This window comes from Ctenopharyngodon idella, chromosome 20, assembly GCF_019924925.1.
Source record: "Ctenopharyngodon idella isolate HZGC_01 chromosome 20, HZGC01, whole genome shotgun sequence".
NCBI classification, from domain to species: domain Eukaryota; kingdom Metazoa; phylum Chordata; class Actinopteri; order Cypriniformes; family Xenocyprididae; genus Ctenopharyngodon; species Ctenopharyngodon idella.
The window spans coordinates 2,404,429-2,425,077 of record NC_067239.1 but is presented as its reverse complement, the minus strand read 5'-3'; the positions used below and the strand labels follow the sequence as shown (position 1 = coordinate 2,425,077).

Genomic DNA, 20,649 nt, shown 5'->3' with positions numbered 1-20,649 from the left:
ATTATAAAAAATGTGAACAGAAATGCTTCAGAAATGTAATTAAGAATAAAAATAAAAAAATCAATTTATAAAATACAATCATGAAAAATAAAATATTATCTACAAAATTGAACTATTTCTACTTGATCTAGAGCCCTTGTTTTTTATTTGTGTATTAATGTTGAACAAAAACAATTAGCTTGCATGATCAACAATATTAACAATTCACACTCTTGTTAATTGAAAATGCATAGCTGATAATAAATGAATTTGAATTTCAGAAGATATATGTGAAAAGGTGACATTTTACTTTTAAAAGACTTACATGATTTGTAGAGGAGAGATTCAAAATTTCATAATCCATTATTATATTAAATTATAATTCCTTATAGCCTACATTGCAGTAAGACCATATCCAACATCAGAGGCAAATGTTTAATAGTACTATGTGCATCTTAAAACCATCGTGAAGAGACAGATGTGTGTCTCTCGCGCACACACACACGAAACACACACTCACACTCACATGCAGTCGTGCTCTTGTGACTCGGGTGAGTGCGCGTGAAATTACAGTCGCTATCTCAGTCGCGCGCTCTGAGGTAACAGTTGCAGCGCTTCAGTCCGGGAGAATCTGACTTGAGTGAGTCTATCACACACATCCACTGGAAAGAGCAACAGTCACGAGCTTTACACGGAGAGACAACACTTCTGAAGGCTACAGGTAAAGCACTTTACACAATGCCGTTCACAATGCGCGCATGAGCTTAAACTCAGAAACTGAGGAACACTCAAGGATCATCAGAATTCAGTGGTCCAGGATCACGGCATGATATGCGAGATATTTTCATGTTTTGAGAAAGATGCATTGATCAAATAGGTCTATTGACTTCAATTAGCCTATATTGAACGCAAGTCTCTGGGGTTAGACACCGACGCAAGAATTTAAAGAACGAAACGAAAACTTACTTGATGCTTGTAACTCATGTCAGTGCTATTCTGTGACCAATATTGTCTTTTAATGAAAAATAAGTGTCAAATGTAGGCTACTATCCTTATTTCTATTACCATTACGCATTCAGATTTAGCCTCTTATTAGTATTACCAGCAACTGCTATTATATACATTCTGATTTTGAAGGTATACACTCTTTCCAAAACTGTGTTTTCCCAGCGATGGCATAAAAAACATTTTATGTTCCCCGAATAACCTCAGGGAGTAGTTCTTAAAAGAACCATTTTTTTTCACTGTGTGAAGAACTTGTTAATCTAAGAATCTTTTTCACTTTAAAGAACAAGGTTCCATGGAACTATATCAATAAAGAACCTTTATTTTTAAGAATGTAGCTATTTCATCATGGCGTTCTAAATTCGAACGCTCGGTATTCTTCATTCCATTCCATTTACAGCGTTACGTAAATTACTTCAGAAACGTGACCTGGCACTGATTACTCGTTACATGAGTAACTCGTTTCTGATTACTCGATCCATGAAAGAAGTATCATGATCTTTTAAAATTACACTTTTTGTAGGCTAGTCTTATCTCATTATTTGTTGGATAAATTGGTCTAACTACAACGGATTCCGGTCTGAATGCTTATTGGCCAATACCTGTCCAGGGGTGCGTTTCCCAAAAGCATCGTTAGCCAACTAACATCGCAAGTTCTGTCGTTACTAACATCGAACAACAACGAAACCATCGTTCTAACGAATATTCGCAAACTGCATCGCAAACTTGTGTGGTTGCAACGACAGCAGTAGTTAAAGCATAGTTTCTTGTTTTTATGACATGTAGACTTAATAAATCCTTATCTTGAGCAAAATAAGCAAGCAGACATTAAGTACTATATATATCTTTTATTTCGAATATATGCAAATGTCATTTACATATTTTAGTTTGCCAGCAGATTTTAAGCACTGTTCGGGAAACAGTCGTGACTAGCTAGTTGATTTGTTCAACGATGCATCGTACTATGGTAGTGAAGCAGCGAGTTATGTCGTTGGATCGTTATTTTGTTGCATAGAAACGTTACGCGAGGGACTATATTCTAGCGAAGAAATGGTATTTTGGAAACTTGAAATGGCAATTTCAGTCATAAACGGTCAATACAAATACAATCAAATTTTTTGTTATTAATATTTTTATTAATTTTAAAAGGAACTTGGGCCTTGCTATATTGTGTGGAAGCTTGATTTTCCACTGCGGAATAAAAAATTAAATGGTAATTGCGACTTTTTATAATTGTGAGAAATAAAGTCAGAATTGTGAGATAAATGTCGCAGTTACCCTTTTTATTCTGACATGGAAACAAGCTTCCATAAATTGTGAATAACAAAGTGCCTTAAGCCGTAACTATAGTCTCAGTATGGCAAGATCTCTCGTACCTTAATAGTTAATTATTTGTACTTGCAAGAATAAGCTTGTACTACTTTGATAAAAATACAAACATGACTAAGTGAATAGTTCATACTTTGGTGTTCCACAGAAGAAATAAAGCAATATGGGTTTGGAATAGCATGAGGGCGAGTAAATGATGTCAGAATTTGCATTTTTGGGTGAAAATAAATGTGTAAAACTCACATTATGCAGTTTTGATGGACAGATAATGTCTTATTAATGTTTGATCACATCTACTGGCAAATGTCAAGCCATTTTTAACACTTTATTGATCTATTTTTCCAATTTTAGCATGAAATGGTGTGTTTTTGTTTCTTGATATGACGTGTTTTGCAATCAAGCTCTGGCTTTTGCTGTTGTGTTGCGCTCAACAGTCAATCATTTTAAAGCTAGTGTGTTATTTTACATGTTTAATTCATGTGTTTTGTGATTACAAGAGTTTTGCCATTGATCCAAGCCGACTGCAACTCCGGTCAGTTCAGTACCGGTCATTTGCCTAGATTTGAGTAAGATTTTCCATGTCACCAGGAAGGGGGGTGAGGTCTGCCGTTGCACCCAGTCATGTTAAATTATTCAGATGCCATCTCTATTTTTCACAGAAACAGAGCGATGTGCAGCGAGACACCTTTAATATGCAGAAAAGTCAGAAATAGTAGTGTTTGTAACCACCATCACTCAGGAGTTTATTGAGCATTGGGGGGTTTCTTTAAAACAGTGCAATGACACACAATAACACCTGCACTGTTTTTCAGGGTTGCCCGTCCGAAAATATTTTGACGATCATATGAAGTCTTTGTGCGGCCGCCTACAAAGCCAGTCTTCTACAGCGCTTTGTCTCACTATAAATGGCACCAAGCACAATCACAGCCCTTTGATCCCTCACTCAAGTCCCTTTTGTCTTTGCCGCTCACTTTCACCAATGAAAAAGCCTGTATGCTAACAAGGGTCTGGGGAGAGAGCTGTGTTTGTGCTGGTCACCATCAACATAATAGCGAGCATGAATAATCAGTCCGTTTTCAACCAACATTAAAGGCAGAGAACATAAACAGCTTCATTTCTTTATCTGTCTGCCATCCAGCATCTGCGTGGTGCTAATTAATCTGAATGGTGCTTTTAGTTAAAAAAAAAAGTATATTATTTTTCATGGTCACTCTTTGAACTGCTGTGATTTTTGATAGCAGTGTGTAAGATTGTCACTCGAGGGTCTGTTTTATCAGGCATATAGGTGCCGTTCTTTGGTCCAAACTGTTTATTTCTTCATCGTTTCATTTTCACTGTCCTTTAATCATTTTTCTTTTATAGTACTGCTACTTTCTTTCATCTGTTCACCCTCACTTTTTCTTTGATTCAGTTGAGCCAGCCAGTTCCCAAATGGAATCAAGGGTAAACTACAATGATAATGACAGTATAATATCCTCTCTAGTCTCTACCGAGACCTTTTCGTATCTCAGATGAAACAAAACTATCTTTAAAGTGTCTGATCTGTAGTATTGGACTCTCTCATTTCATCTGTCACCTGTGTGGCTTTAGAGCTTGATTACATCAAAGCAGAAGAAGCATCATCGTGGTCTCTTCACAGCCTTATCTCAGATCAGCTAAGCCTGGATACTGGTTTTATCCATGCAAATGATGAGGTGATAGTATGTGTGTCATCTGATTAAAAAAGCAGGTTTGTTTAGAGACGGTGCATGTGCAATATAGTGAACGAGCAGCATTGTATGCATGCGCACATTTGATGCAGTTTAATAATAATAAAATATTACAGTGTAATAAGTAAAAGTAGAATAAATTGCGCAAACTCTATAAGACTAAACGAACTAAACCCCATTCTTTAGCAAACAAATGCCATGTGCTGATGGTGCAAATGCACGTTTTCATGGTAAAGGTCCATGTTAGTCACCCAGCCTTAGTCATTCACACAGGACGGTGTACATATGTGCCATGCGGAGGGCTGAGGACCACCAGCTGCTCCACGTCGCATCAGACCATCAGATCATAGATTATGCAAGCCAACTACTCATGTTTAAATATGACCAGTCTGTGCTGTGTATTTTTTAAGCAGTATCTCACGAGCAAGAGTACTGTCATAATGTTGCTCAATAAACAAGAAGTTAAAACTCAGTATCTCACATTTTAGATGCATATTTAGATGCTTTACCGAAAAAATTATTCCAAACGAAGCCATAACAGAGTCGTTGCATGTCTTTGAGCAACACACAGTTATGTTTCACTCCTGAATAAATCGAGTGAATGATTCAATGACTCGTTCATAAAGACAGCCAGATGTTTTGTTCCTGATTGAATCAGTGCTTTTGAATGAGTCCTTTGAGTGAATAATCAATTACTTAGCCTACTCATAAATACAGTCACTTGTCGCCCACATTCCCACCACAGTCTGTTTGGAACTAGTGTTGCTATTCGTTTGATACACGCTCCGAACCACTGATTCAAAACAAAAGATTTGTAAAGCTTCGAAGCTTCATGAAGCAGTGTTTTGAAATCGCCCATCACTGGATATTGTTGAATAAAGTCAAATCAGTTTAAAGAGGAGTATTAAACTTAACCCCCTGGTGCTGGTGGGTCGTTTTTGACCAATTTTTTTTTTTTTTTTACATTTTTTGTTTGTTTTTTTTGTTTCTAGTAAAAAAAATTTACTTCATCGGAATGGTACAAATTGGTAAAGTTTTGGCACTTGCTGTGTGAACACACACAAACACACAAAAAAATAAATCATGGACATGATTAAAAAAGGTTAAATGGTCCTGAAATAAACAGTCACACTTGTAGTGTTTGTGGTCAATAATGAGCACATTGGAAATTAATGGGAGACAAATTTAATTTATAGGAAACCTTTGGTACTGCGCACAAATGAATTCTGCATCAAATATCAACCTCAAATTTGGGACATAGCTTGTTTACATCTTCATTAACATGACTTTACTCAAGTCCAAGATATTATTTAATATGTCTGAACCAACTTGACTACTTTAGGGTACATTAAACAAAAGTCATTTTTATACCTGCCAATATAAACTTTACAGAGAAAGTTTTGAAAAGTGATGTTTGTGGTGTTCACCTCAAGAATAAAAAATGTATTGGTTCTTTAAAGGCACAGTATGTAATTTTCGCCACTAGAGGTCGCTCATTCAAAACAAAGGCGTCATTAACTCTGCCGGACTCATGTTCATGGATGAGCTAATGTATTAACGTTTTATTAACGTTAGCCGTGGGAGCAGAACGAGGTCACTGGAGCGAATGCTAATTAGAGAGTACTGTGCGACACACGCCGATCTCGAGTGGAGCTTTTATTATACTTAACAGCAGTCAGCCACTTCTGCTCTTTTCGATGCATATGTGGGGTAAAGCTGTGCTGTTTTACATGGTTAAAACAATCATACTAAATACATTAGATCGTGTTGAAAGTTTTTATTTTGTTACTCTGTGCCTTTACTATGAGAGACTTGTTGCACTCTGCAGTATTCTAGATCGATATTAGAACATCATATTAATAAAAACTGGCTGACTTGTGTTGCTAGTTTTGCTAAATGACATGCAGTTAATTTTAAAATATTGTATGATGAAGAAAGATCTCTCTGATTATGCAATGTTAGCCACTTGACAAAATAGTGTTGACTCTGAGGTACAAATATTGTACTCGTGATAAATCAAGAAAGTAAGCGATTCAAACAATAAAACTAACTGTTGAGCTATATAGTTTTCTGTCGATGAGTGTATCCAAACAGTTGCTCACCTGTCCTGGTTAAAATTGCTAATTAAACATTGTTGGAAACATTTGGGATAATGTAAGTACACAAGTCAACAAAATATAACATTGTTCTAGTGGTTTTTGGATATTTTAATCTAAAAATTTTACATATTGTACCTTAAACACAACACTTAAACAAAGCTGATTTTAATATGGGACAAAAATGTAATAATTTCTCACAACTGGATGCACAGCACCATTCAAATTCAATCTCCTACATGAGTTTTGTATTTAAAATGAATCTGAGAACAGCTTTGATATTATTTCTACCCACTGAATGTATCTTTGCTCTAGATTTTAGCTGATGAGTGTGAAAGTAATTTCCTTCGAAAATGGTGGAAGAGCTGATTTGAATAACAAACTATGTACAGACTTGCTCTGCATAAAATCATGGTAGGTGCGCATGGATTGGCTGGATGGTTTTGGCAGGATCTTTTCATAGATGAGAAAATAAGCCAGCTGTGGTTATTGCAGGTGGCTCATCTGAATCAGTCTCTCCCTCATTCACAGGCAAATGAGTGGACCGAGCGACGCTGTGACTGTGAGATTGTAAATGTACTTCCTCCTGACTTGTTGTAGGTTTCAGTGTGTCGCCGGGCAGTATGACGGAGGTGATGAACAGCTGTGACTCTGCGGTGGGAGACTACAGTGCATCTGAGGAACAGAACATCTCTTTTCAGGTGGGCTTGAACTCCTCTGGATCAACTGGCTGCTGTGTGAACATGATGGGTATTGTAGTTCTAGAGCAGTGGCTCTCAAACTGGGGTACGTGAGGTGACAGAAGGGGTACGCAAACAAAATGCTAAGTTTTGCTGTTCATTTAATTCTTCCCCATCTTAAAATAACATTAAAACCAAGCATGCATTTCTAACAGGCAAAATGCCGTAAAAGGTCAAATACATGACATCCAATCAAATTACCTCATCTTTTGCAGTCAAAACTGACTGCATCCACATAACCAGCGTGCATATGATAGGTTGCATGCAGAGTATGCTGCCTTAGCAAATCATGCTACATTACTGCCGTTAGTGATAGATGCAATAGATTTTGTGAACAAGATGGGATATTTGCATTTAGTGCAATTAGACACTCCATTTATGTTCTCATTCATACAGCTCTTTAAATCTCTGATTCCTTGTTGTTGGCTTTGGTTAGTGATGTTTTTGTTTTTTAGCTTTAACTGGGGACTCTTCACCCAAAAATGAAAATTCTGTCATTTATTACTCACGCTCATGTCGTTCCACACCCGTAAGACCTTCGTTAATCTTCGGAACGCAAATTGAGATATTTTTGTTTAAATCCGATGGCTACGTGAGGCCTACATAGGGAGCAATGACATTTCCTCTCTCAAGATCCATAAAGGTACTAAAAACATATTTAAATCAGTTCATGTGAGTACAGTGGTTCAATATTAATATTATAAAGCGACGAGAATATTTTTGGTGCGCCAAAAAAAAACAAAATAACGACTTATATAGTGCTGAAATCACGTGACTTTGGCGCTCCGAACTGCGGATTCGACACGCTGATTCATTACGCTCCGAATCTTCCTGAAGCAGTGTTTTGAAATCGGCCATCACTATATAAGTCGTTATTTTGTTTTTTTGGCGCACCAAAAATATTCTCGTCGCTTTATAATATTAATATTGAACCACTGTACTCACATGAACTGAATTAATATATGAATTGTTATTAATTAAATGTGTCATAATGTATTAATTCCTTAATAACATATTTTATTAACTAATAGTGTAAGTTAATGTGTTATTTACCACAGTGGTTTGAAGCCATGTACTTCAACTTCCAGTTGTCTGCTTTAATTAATCATTAGCTAATGATTTGCAAATGTATCATTATGTTATGACTTTACTTGTTGAGGCTATTAACTGACTATTAACTGATTGTTAAATAATATGTCATTATGGTTTTGACATCTACACTAAGCCATGGATTTCAATTTCCAACCATTTACCACCGTGATTCCACTGTACCAGATGAACTGCTGCATCCAGAACCTTGTCGTTCATGGCACAGGAATATGTCAGGTTAAAGGAACACTCCACTTTTTTTGAAAATAGGCTCATTTTCCAACTCCCCTAGAGTTAAACAGTTGAGTTTTACCGTTTTCGAATCCATTCAGCCGATCTCCGGGTCTGGCGGTACCACTTTTAGCATAGCTTAGCATAGTTCATTGAATCTGATTAGACCGTTAGCATCTCGCTCAAAAATGACCAAAGAGTTTCGATATTTTTCCTATTTAAAACTTGACTCTTCTGTAGTTACATCGTGTACTAAGACAGATGGAAAATGAAAAGTTGTGGTTTTCTAGGCCGATATGACTAGGAACTATACTCTCATTCCGGCGTAATAATCAAGGAAATTTGCTGTCGTACCATGGCTGCAGCAGGCGCAATGAGAGTATAGTTCCTAGCCATATCGGCCTAGAAAATTGCAACTTTTCATTTTCCATCGGTCTTAGTACACGATGTAACTACAGAAGAGTCAAGTTTTAAATAGGAAAAATCTTGAAACTCTTTGGTCATTTTTTAAGGACATGCTAACGGTCTAATCAGATTCAATGAACTATGCTAAGCTATGCTAAAAGTGGTACCGCCAGACCCGGAGATCGGCTGAATGGATTCGAAAACGGTAAAACTCAACTGTTTAACTCTAGGGGAGTATGAAAATGAGCCTATTTTCAAAAAAAGTGGAGTTTTCCTTTAAGCTTGAGGTGTAGGATTCAAAGGCAGAACACTGAGAACATACGGCCGGGCACTGCTATTTCGTAACACTGTGTCAAGACCGGACAAAGAGAATAGAACCCATTATAATCAGTGATAGTGATGCTACACTGGATGCGGCACGACACAACACAACACAACAAAACGTCACTTCTGTTATGAAGGACAAATGGACTTGCAATGGTCTGTCATGTCCAGTGTAAACAGCTGTTGCGGCATGACTCGATAATGGTCGCATCCAGTTTAAACACAGTGCAACATCAATCTGTAGTTCAGATTCTGGTGTGCTGATATTAGTGTGCAGCCCAACTTACCCATCCTTCAAACACATTCTCTGTCATTACACTCACTGCATGCGCAACTGTCAAAATCCATTAATGACACATTACTTAACAATTAGTTAATAGTCATGAGCCTCAACAAGTAAAGTCATAACATAATGATACATTTGCAAATCATTAGCTAATGATTAACTAAAGCAGACAACTGAAAGTTGAAGTACATGGCTTCAAACCATTGTGGTAATTAACACATTAACTTACACTTTTAGTTAATAAAATATGTTATTAAGGAATTAATACATTATGACACATTTAATTAATAACAATTCATATATTACTTAATCTATTAATCATCTAGACTCTTTATTAGTTGCTGATGCAGTAATCATTAATTAATGGTTTAGTTCTTCATGAGTCATACATGAAAACATGATTATCTGCGCATTAGTTAAGCATGAATTATTGTATTGTAAAGTGTTACCAAATGTCCATTGGATGCTTACTTCAGAATCCTGCTAGAAATAGTAGATCATCTGGCAACTTTCAAACTATTTTACTACTACATTTTTCATCTATATAGATAGATTTCGGATGCAGCAATACTTTTGAAAGTGATTCTAAGGGGCCATTCAGACAGAATGCGTTTTGTGTTTAAAAAACAAGAAATGCAGGGAAGTGAAATGAAAAAAAATGCAAGGTCAGTCTAGAGATGTGTTTTTTAAAAGTCAAACTTCTTCTTACTTATTTTTTTAGAATGCTGTGTCATGCACGAGACACTGCAAAAGTCACATGGTTCATGTGCAACAGTTAAACATGGTCATCTAGCACATGCTTACATATAAAACTATTTAAAAGTGGAATGCAAAAACACGTTCCGGTGAACGGCATCATTCCTCTGTCCATTATTGTCATAGCTGTGGTGTGGACATTGCTATTCTTATAGAATTAGAACAATTACACTTCAAAGTTTCGCAGTGATGCCATAGAAATACATAGGGTTCCCCAAAGAATCTTTCAGTGAACAGTTATTTTTTTCCTAGTGTAAAGAACATTTTAATAATCTATTCTAGAGAACCTTTTTCCACTATAAATAACCTTTTGTGCAATGAAAGTAGGGCTGCATGATTAATCAAAATTAAACCTCACTTGATTTCGCAAAGCCTGCAATTTTTTTTTATGCGCAGCTTCTCAGTGAAGCACGGCTCTGTGATCAGTAGTAGTGGTTAAACGGATCGTTGTTGATCTGTGGTCCGTACGGACCAAGCCCCACGGTTCGGCACGCATGTGATTCACAGATCAGTTGCAAGTTTAACTGCAATACAGTGAAAGGTTATCATTTGCACGTGTTTCGTCTTGCTAGTTCACACATTAAATAGATATAAAACCATTCCAGCACTAGAAGAGGCAAAAGAGGATTTAATTCGGTATGGCACGCCACGCTGATATCGGTGCGCACAGACGCACATACATACAAGGCTCGCGCGCACACACAGAGAGAGAGAAAGGCGCGTTTCAGATAGCTCGCAAACTCCAAATTGATTTCTCTTTCGCGTCCTCAATGCACTTGGATGGACACATACACGCATTATGTCAGTCAAAATACCCCTCTCGGCAAGTATTCTCGTAAACACATTTGGTTATGTCTTAATTGAACGAGGTGAGAATTCGGATGTGTATCTATCGGATGTGTGCGTGCATGGGGTCATACTCTTAAAGTGACAGCAACCTATAAATACCTGCTGTTGTCTGTCATGTAAATCAAACAACAAAACACAGCTTTAACAAAGATTAATCTATATTAAATTTATACAGTGAACAGTGTCATTTTACATTTAATTATTACATTTCTGTACACGAAAATCAGACCTTATACTTTATTTGTAACTTTATGTTGTATTTATCTATGCTTGTAATTGGTGTACAGTATTTGTTCTTTTTACAATCTGTTCACTTGTCTTTAATAATGTATTAGTTAGGCTAGTAGTTTCGGCTGCGGTATCAGAGTAGTTAAAGTAGGCTGAGTAATAAATGCAAAGTTACCCCCCCCCACCCCCCGATTTTTTTTTTTGTGCTGATCCGAAAAATGATCCGATCCGTGACTTAATAACCGTGATAGGATCCGAACCGTGAGGCTCTGTGATCAGTAGTAAATGCTGCTCCATCTGTAAGCCAGAGGGCGCTCTCGCTTTTGTTGGTCAAGAGGCTCATAAATGCTTCTCATGTTTGGAAAGATGTTTGACACGTGTTGCTTTTTCAAATGCACGTTATAAGCGACTCAAACTCGCAGTGCTTTCAGATGGAGCAGCATTTACTACTGATCACAGAGCCGTGCTTCACTGACAAGCTGCGCATAAAATAATTCGCAGCCTTTGCCATTTCATAATCGCACTAAGCCAAATCGTTTCAATTGCGATTTATTGTGCAGCCCTAAAGGAAAGGTTCCATGGATGTTAAAGTCTCTTCATGTAAGGCTCTTCAATAAAGAACCTTTATTTTTAAGAGAGTTATAGTTATCGTCCTTGTTGTGGACTGGCCATTAAGCAGCATTTTACAAAAATAATTGAGCGTTAAATGCCACAATTGACCAATCAAAATCCAGAATTCCAGAGAGCCAGGTAAATAATAGGTATTACTTTAAGTCATGGTCAGGCAGACATACACACTGAGTGCTGTTACCTGATAGATGGCTGTGATGGGTCTCCATGGATCAATTTCGAGCTCCATCATTTCAGCCTGATTGGAGTCCCTTATATTTTGCTCACATCGCTACGAAAAGCCAATCGGATGCATGCTCGTTCATACAGCTTGATGCTGGATGAATTCAGATTCCTCTCAGGCACTCGAGAGAGGCTCAAAAGGTCACAGTCTTTTCAGGAAACGATCATCATTACCCGTTCTTTACCACAGGATGAGCAGTGCCATTATATGCTAGCTGAATGAACCCTGTCTGAATCTGTCATTCACTCTGTCATGTGAGCTCTTTTTGTGCTGTGGAAACCAACATGCCAATGCACAGTTGGTACAGATGCTTTTAGACTTGATACCCGACATGTTGCAAACACACAGACACACTCAAGATGCTCTTGTTCACACTTCACTGCATATACACAACATGAGTCACATCCTGCTCTCATGAACTCTAAACAAGGCTGCGCAATGGCAATAGAACTCATGCAAGGCATGAGGTGAATGCCAAATACCTCGTTAATACAAAACCCATCAAGGATTTTTTGATGAAATTGCTGGGGGGAAGATTTGTAAACACACTCATATTATAAAAACAGATTTCATTCTCCTCTGTAATTGCTGATAATAGGAATGCACTGAAAATCTCAAGTAGGCTTTAATGCTGAATGCTTCCAAGATTAAAACAAGACTGACCAGAGTTTCTAATGGTAGGGTACAACGGGGCTAAAGGTGCACCGGGGTAAAAGGCGCCTTCGATTTTATTCTCCTCTAAACCACTAGGTGGCACAAAAACTCGCCGCAGCACTTTCCTAAACATTCGCTTTTCAAGATGCATGTGTAAATTTTAGGGCTGCCCCCGACTAAAGATTTTTCTGTTCAACTAGTAGTCGTTCATTTAAGCCATTAGTCGACTAATCATGCATTTATATTAATAAGCCATAAATCATAATAACCAGCTTTTAATTGCCTATATATATAAAACATAGCCTAATCAGCGCTCAAGCGCAAGCATAAAGCTTTCCACAGCGCACCGGCAAAAGTAATGATTATGAGTGTGTCGTGAAAAAAACAGAAGGCGATTTATTGTTTTCTGTGTTTTCGGCTCCACAACAATGCTGACTCGTCATCTCCGCAGTAGTGGACGCGCCTATATGCATGTTTCATACGGATTACATAATCTGAGAACAGTATATTTTCCATTTGAAATGGTTCGTTTAAAAGTACACATTTGAAGCTTTCTATAGATACATGTTTGTGAAGCAAGTATACGCTGAGTTTCAGTTCATTTTGTGCTCAATTTCACTGAGACCGAGACGGCTGAAGTGCATCCTGATTATTTTCATTATTTTACAAATGCACAACGTTTTGCTGTTATTGTGAGTTTACAGAAATAAAAGTGGACCCTTTACAGTTTGCATTACTCTTATCTGTATGACTAAAATGGCGGAGTATTTTAAAATGCAAAAGTGATCGACACAAACACTTGGATATGCGCCAAATAATAGCGCACATTTATCTAGGACTAGGCTAACATTTGAGCGAGCGGACTTGTAAAGTTGCTACTACTTACATGTTTCAAGTGATAAGCCATATTTGAGGTTGATAAATGATGAATGATATGCGAATGTTTGGATTTGCTGCTGTTAACAATATGTCCCTCACGGACTGCGTGACTTCGTCACTTAAAGTAGAGATTTTTTTTTTCTGCGACTAACCAACTAATAAAATCTTGCTCGTCCAAGCCTCTTCTAGTCGACTAACGGTTAGTCGGCTGTTAGAGGGCAGCCCTAGTAAATTTGGCTGATCCCTGACGCGATCACCGGCAGCAGTGCAAAGTTAATTCTGTGCTGATTTGATCTAATATTTAATGTTTTTAAAACAGAGTGTCTATTTGCACTAAGTGTAAATAGCCTGTCTTGTTGGCAAAGGCTATTTACACTAACTCCACCCACTAATGTCTGGTTGGGCCACACAAGATTAAAAAAGGTGCACGCCACTCAATGTCTACAGTGGCATAGGCTGTAGGGAGTATGGAGTGATGAAGTAGCTTTTGACGCGATCGACCAGAGGTCGAATCTGCCTTTTGCTGAACTGTTTCCCATCACAAATCATATCAGAAAGGCATTTATTTTCAATAAAAATGAAGAAAATACTTGAAAAGTGGAAATAAAGTGCCTAAGGAGTGTTTAATAATAAAGTGTTTATCGGGTAGGTTTATGGTGTAGGTGTAGGGATGGCTTTATTGTCCAAATATATCTCTATTTTCAATATATCGCTATTTTCACTTAGTTTAAATAGCTTCTATTGCTAAAATATGCTAGTTTCACTTAGTGTAAATACCCACTGCCTTTTTAAAATGTTGTATATGTAAGTAGCAAATGAGAATCGCTAAAATTATTTAATATATTTTGAGATAAACATCTTGTTAATGATTTTCAGTTTTGTTCAAGGTAATTAAAGAAACAGTCTTTCAACACTGGAAGAAAGAAAAAAAGTATGGTATTTGGGGTAAAAAGCGCCCCTTCTTTTGGGGCAAAAGGCACAATAATGAACATGATGATGAATAGATGGCTGACTTTTCCATTTGTTGACATGACGTTGTTAAGATTCAGATGGTTATGAACATATATAAAGTTGCGCGTCCACCTTAGAGATAATCACGTCATAATGAAATCATTATATTTAAAAATATGATATTAATCATATCATATAATAAAATATCATTTTTATTGTTACTACTGTAAAGCTATATACTTTTAAATTATTATGAGATCTCATTCAGTGCTTTCAGAATAAATTTGTTTCTGTATTTTTAAAATGAACATATTTTAATGACAGTATATTTATTGAACAAAAATGTATTCATATTTATCAAAATAAACAGAAAATAGTACAAACTTTGCTAAAGTGATTGTTTAGAACAAGTATTAACTTAGACATTATTAAAAAAACATTATTTTAGCTAAAGTATTGTGTATCAATACTGTGTGTCTTATGCTGGATTTACTCCGTGTGTCTGTGGGCTTTACTTGAGAGTAAGCAAATCATTTTCCTAAGCATATATGTAACACAGATAATACTTAGATAATATATCATGAATTATTTAATTTAACACTTTTTTCGATGGTCCACTTTAGACATTCTATATAACTTTGCAACTACATGTCAACTAACTCTCATTAGAGTACGAGTAGACTGTTAGGTTAGGGTTCAGATGAGTAGAATAAGTTGACACGTAGTTGCAATGTTATCGTCTCACTGTAAACCCTAACGCTCAAAATACTTAATTGGTTTGAGTAGGATAAAATTAAACAAATTAGTTCAGTCAAATTAACTGTTATGAGTATTTAGAACTTTCTTTTGAGTTCACAGTACTGACATTTTTCAAGTAAACTGAACTGTTTCATTTTTTGAGTTGTATAAATTCATTTCTCTTAATTTAGACGAACTTAAGTTTTACTGAAACTGGGCTGGGATTTCTATTTCCCAGCATGCTTTGCCCATGACACTAGAAAGGGAGAGTTAATGCTAAAATTAAGTGTTATATAATGCACAACATTAATGGTAAGGGAGATTTAGTAGTGATTAATGTTTTGTTATGCTACTTTAGAGGAGTTTTAATGTGGGTTTTTGGAGAGTTACCATCACGGTGACAAGTGGAGCATGCTGCTTGTTTGAGAGCAGGTAAATTACATGTTTTAAGTTGCTGTACTCATTCAGTAGGAGATATACCATGCTATTGTTAACATGTTGGTAGATTAGCAAGTTGGCATTTTCTGAATTAGTTTGTCGTAGCTAGCAAAAATATTTACGTTAAGATAACCTGATAATTTTAAGTTAAATGTATGAATTAGTGTACTCAAATATTTGTATGAGTACAAATATGAGTACAAAGTTTCTTAACTTAGTTTCTTAACTTAAAAAATTCTGATTCAACTTTTTTGAGTTCTGACAACTTATTAGGGTTTACAGTGTACTATACTTTAATACTCTACTACTAATACTAATACTCTAATGACTTGTAGTTGACATATAGTTGCAAAGTAGTTAGAATGTCTAAAATGAGCCATCAAATTAAAGTGTTACCTTTTAACAGTTTTTTTTTTCTTTTAAGCACAAATCCAAGTTTTATGCTAAAATTAGAACTCCAATCTGATGGTTTAGTGAGGTCTCTAGATCTTGAAAAGAAGAAGTAAAGGTCAAATCATGCTGTTTCATGAAAACTGTCAGACAATTTTGGAGACTTTCAGACTTTGATATATTTTAGCACACTGCTCACCGAACTGTCATGTAATGTGGCCTCTTGTGATCCCCTGTTATAGATCTTCCCAGACTCCCATGAAAGGTTCCCTAAGCTTTCCAAACGCTTGCCGTCGATCGTGGTGGAGCCCACTGAGAGCGGGGAGGTAGAGAGCGGGGAACTGCGCTGGCCTCCTGATGATCTGAGCCCTACAGACGACCCCAGAGACAAACAGGCCCAGGCTGCATGTAAGCTCATGTTAAGCAAAAGAACATCCTTTATTTTGCAACTTTATTCTAAAAACTTTGACTTATTGTCTTAAAAGGCCTATTATGAGATTAGTCTCAAAACATTACAGCTTTATTTATGTAATGTTGATCTTAGATTTTTATTTTAACATGCCTCTAAATACTGTATGCAATACTTATTTATACTCTACCGTCCAATTGTTTGGGATTGGTAAGATTTTTAATGTTTTTGAAAGAAATCTTTTTATGCTCATCAAGGCTGCATTTATTTGATCAAAATAAATGCAAAAATAGTTAAAATATTGTGAAATATTAACCCTCTAGTGCTGTTTGCACGTATTGTTTTGACCAAAAAAGTTTACATTTTATTTTTTTGTTTTTTAGAATTTTTTACTTCATCAAAAATGGTACGAAACTTGGTAAAGGTTTTGACACTTGCTGTGTGAACAAAAAAATCATGGATTGTTCGTGGTCAAAAATAAACGCATTGGAAATGAATGGGAGATGAATTTCATCTAGTGGAAACATTTGGTACTGCGGCCAAATAAATTCTTACTAAAAACTAATTTTTGGAGATATCAACCTCCATTTTGGAACACAGATTGTTTAGATTTATGGCTGATTTTCTCACAGTTTTAGAGTAAAACGTGTTTTGGAAAATATATATTTCATATAAAAATTGAAAATGGTATTTTATTGTAAAACTTTTTTCATTCTAATATGCTGATTTGATGAAACATTTCTGATTATTATCAATATTGAAAACAGTTGTGCTGCTTAATATTTTTGCGGAAGATGCGATGCATTTTTTTCAGAATTATTTGATGACTAGAAAGTTCAGAAGAACAGCATTTGTTTAAAATACTTTTTTTTTTTTGTAAAAAAAATAAATAATAATAATAATAAAAATATTGAGAAAATCACCTTTAAAGTTGTCCAAATGAAGTCCTTAGCAAAGCATATCCACTCACAAAAATAAATTTTTGATATATTTACAGTAGGAAATTTACAAAATATCTTCATGGAACATGATCTTTGCTTAATATCATAATGATTTTTGGCATGAAAGAAAAATCGATAATTTTGACCCATACAATGTATTATTGGCTATTGCTACAAATATACCCGTGTGACATAAGACTGGTTTTGTGGTCCAGGGTCACATATGATTACAAATACAACAACAAATGCAACAACAAGCAGTATAATGGGCTATTTTTGTACAACTAAAATCACAGGAAGTGGCTGACACTGGAAATCTTGCACATTCAAGTTAAAAATGTGTCAGCAATAATCTGCCAAGTGTCGTCTTCAAAAAGAGACCAAACTTATATCTGTCTCCAAAGCATTCAAGATTTATGACAGTTTAAGTTGAAAATTTCATTTTCAGGTCTATGCTCAAAGAGTGAATAAATGGATTATAACTAATGCATAAATATAATTTAGTACCATGAAATCCCCTAAAAAAACAAAATATGAAATGAATAAAATTATCGAACTGAAATATAGTACAATCATTTCATTGAAATAAAAAAACTGTCATTTTTAACCAACATGCGAACAGCACCAGAGGGTTAAATTAAATTATTAAAATAACTTTAAATGTAATTTATTAATGTGAAGGCAAAGCTTTTCTCTAAAATACTTTTTTGGTAACATTATAAATGTATTTACTGTCACTTTTGATCAGTTTTTTGTCTTTGCTGAATAAAAGTATTCATTTCTTTAATAAAAATCTTACTGACCCCAAACATTTGAAGAGCAGTCTAAGTTAAAAAACAATTTCAATTGTAGTTTGACACATTTTGAAATGCAACAATGTGAGAATTCGAGTGTTTCGTCCTGTTGCAGCATCAGATGCGAATGCATTTGCAGGGATGTTTGAATATATGTATGTATTTCAGGTGACAAGCTCACAGAAGACAGCCAAGAGGTCGAAACGGGGACGGAAATCTAAGAGGCAATGGTTGGCACTAATCCAGCCAATCACTGTGAATGTCTTCATTACGGACAGGAGTGAATGGGAGACTCCACCAGTTAGGTCTGCCTATCATCCACACTAGAGCCGCCCACCTGTTGACCTCCACTCCCCTAGGTGGAGCCGAGGCCTGAGAGACTGTCTTCACTGAACTAGCTCATGTGCCAAACTCTAGTGGTAGTCAGCTGCTGTGAGTTTTAAATTATCTCCAATAACACCACGATACCCATTAGAAGTCACCTACTCTGTATGCCTGCTAAATTATAGATTGGCATTCACTTATGTATTGATTTGCTTTGGACCAAAGTCTTTCATTCCTTCATATCAAAAGGATCTTAATTTGTTGTAGAATATCAGCATACTTTAAGTGAAAATGGATTTCAGATAACTAGAGTGCATAATGAAACATTAAACCCTACTCAGTGTACAGTAGACCTCAGTGTGTTTACACATTCACACTCTACTACTAGGGTTTCCTTTTAAACATGCTTTCCAGATATCAACATTTGCACATATTCTTTGCCATTCTCTGCTGCTTATTTAAGAGTGTTCGTCAGAGCTGCTGTAAATGTAGCTTTCTTTGCCTTAGACATTTATTTGTACTTAAACTATATGTACATCATGATTTAAACAACGTTACTGTTTGTATGTATATGTTTGGACCCTCGTTTTTTCCCCATCATATGTATCTGTTACCTTCCCAAGGCGAAACTCTTTGGTGCTTCAGAGTCTGTTAAATATATTACAAATCTACTGCTCTTCTTTTGATGTTTTAGTATTAGTCTTAAAATATTAATAATCTGTCTGGGAATGGGAATGAATGCAGCACAGTATCACTTAGCATTAAAGGCAGTTGTTTCTACATCTGCGCTCTGTTGATTCTTGTGGGTAGATGCCAAGCACTAGCCAAAGGCGCTTTAAGTTGAATACCGTGTTGACACGAGAAATAGTTTTTCTAACTTGACAGCATCCACAGCTCTGAGCAGTCTTTCAGCCTTCCTAAAATATCAACCCTCCTAAAAATGTTTTGATTAACTGTCGGACCGCTTTTGAATCGGCTATAATGTGATGTTTCTTTAAGTTTGCAGAAAACAGCGACTGTGGTAAACAATCTTTTAACTTTTTTAACTTTCAAACAAGGCCACATTTAAAGTTCAACTTTCCTATTGGGGTTATTTGAGTACACTAAAAGAGCAGATAGGATCGGAGAGGAGCATGAGCTGAGAATGAGACTCGAAGGTTTTTCAACACGGAAGTAAGCTATTTCCTGCGAATGTGTGAGACTTCCGATTCATTAGCTGTTATAGGAAAATACCTGAGAATAAAGTGCAGCAAAATGGTGAAAGTGTTTGCGCTACGAACCAATGTGTTTGTGATTAAATGAAAATAATATGTGACCCTCGACCACAAAACTAGTCATATTTTTTTAATTTGATATACATCATCTGAAAGCTGAATAAATAAGCTTTCCATTGATGTATGGTTTGTAGGACAATATTTGGCCGAGATACGACTATTTGAAAATCTGGAATCTGAGGGTGCAAAAAAATCAAAATATTGAGAATATCGCCTTTAAAGTTGTCCAAATGAAGTCCTTAGCCACTCACAAAAATACATTTTTGATATATTTACAGTAGGAAATTCACAAAATATCTTCATGGAACATGATCTTTGCTTAATATCATAATGATTTTTTGCATAAAAGAAAAATCGATAATTTTGACCCATACAATGTATTGTTGGCTATTGCTTCAAATATACCTATGTGACTCATGACTGGTTTTGTGGTCCAGGATCACATATGATTACAAATACAACAAAAAAATACAACAACAAGCAGCATAATGGGCTGTTTTTGTACAACTAAAATCACTGCAAGTGGCTGACACTGGAAATCTTGCACATTCAAGTTAAAAATGTGTCTGCTCTTACCTTAAAAATAAACTTATTGACTGCAAGGCCCCTCATTGTTCACAATAATATTCAAAGACACATTTTCAATTGGAGCCTTGATCACTTTGATTCCCTGGTTGATTTCACTTTTCCCTACATTACTAGTGCATTGAATGAGTGAATGAAATTGGGACAGCGGATTTGGATACGGAGTGCACCGGAAGTGACATCTTTTGGTGAGACGCGGGAGTTTAATTATTGGTTGAACATTGGTTGTACTATTGAGGTGCATTTCAGGACTGAATGAGTACACTGTACTATCCATATGGTTACAAATGGCTGTGCCTCAAGTAGTGCACTATAAAAGGGTAGTGAATGTCAGTTGGGTCCAAAATAAAATTGTAGCCCATTGACATTGGGCAAATTCCAATAGGAAGTGAG

The 20,649-nt window shown here is 36.1% G+C and overlaps 1 protein-coding gene across 1 annotated transcript; it reads left to right on the top strand.

Annotated features, from left to right (window-relative positions):
- The first annotated feature begins 499 nt into the window (after positions 1 to 499).
- si:dkeyp-72h1.1 (uncharacterized protein LOC799956 homolog) lies at positions 500 to 19,177 on the top strand. The gene is made up of 4 exons (XM_051876450.1): positions 500 to 700; positions 6,719 to 6,819; positions 16,172 to 16,337; positions 18,242 to 19,177. Exons 2-4 carry the CDS (start codon positions 6,742 to 6,744, stop codon positions 18,292 to 18,294), a joined length of 297 nt encoding a protein of 98 aa, XP_051732410.1. The 5' UTR covers positions 500 to 700; positions 6,719 to 6,741; the 3' UTR covers positions 18,295 to 19,177.
- The last annotated feature ends 1,472 nt before the right edge of the window (positions 19,178 to 20,649 follow it).

Excerpts from the sequence above, each read along its gene's own strand:
- si:dkeyp-72h1.1 (XM_051876450.1), top strand. The coding sequence starts at position 6,742 with ATGACGGAGGTGATGAACAGCTGTGACTCTGCGGTGGGAGACTACAGT. Across the intron at positions 6,820-16,171 it reads AACAGAACATCTCTTTTCAG|ATCTTCCCAGACTCCCATGA; the intron begins GTGGGCTTGAAC and ends CCCCTGTTATAG. Across the intron at positions 16,338-18,241 it reads CAAACAGGCCCAGGCTGCAT|GTGACAAGCTCACAGAAGAC; the intron begins GTAAGCTCATGT and ends TATGTATTTCAG.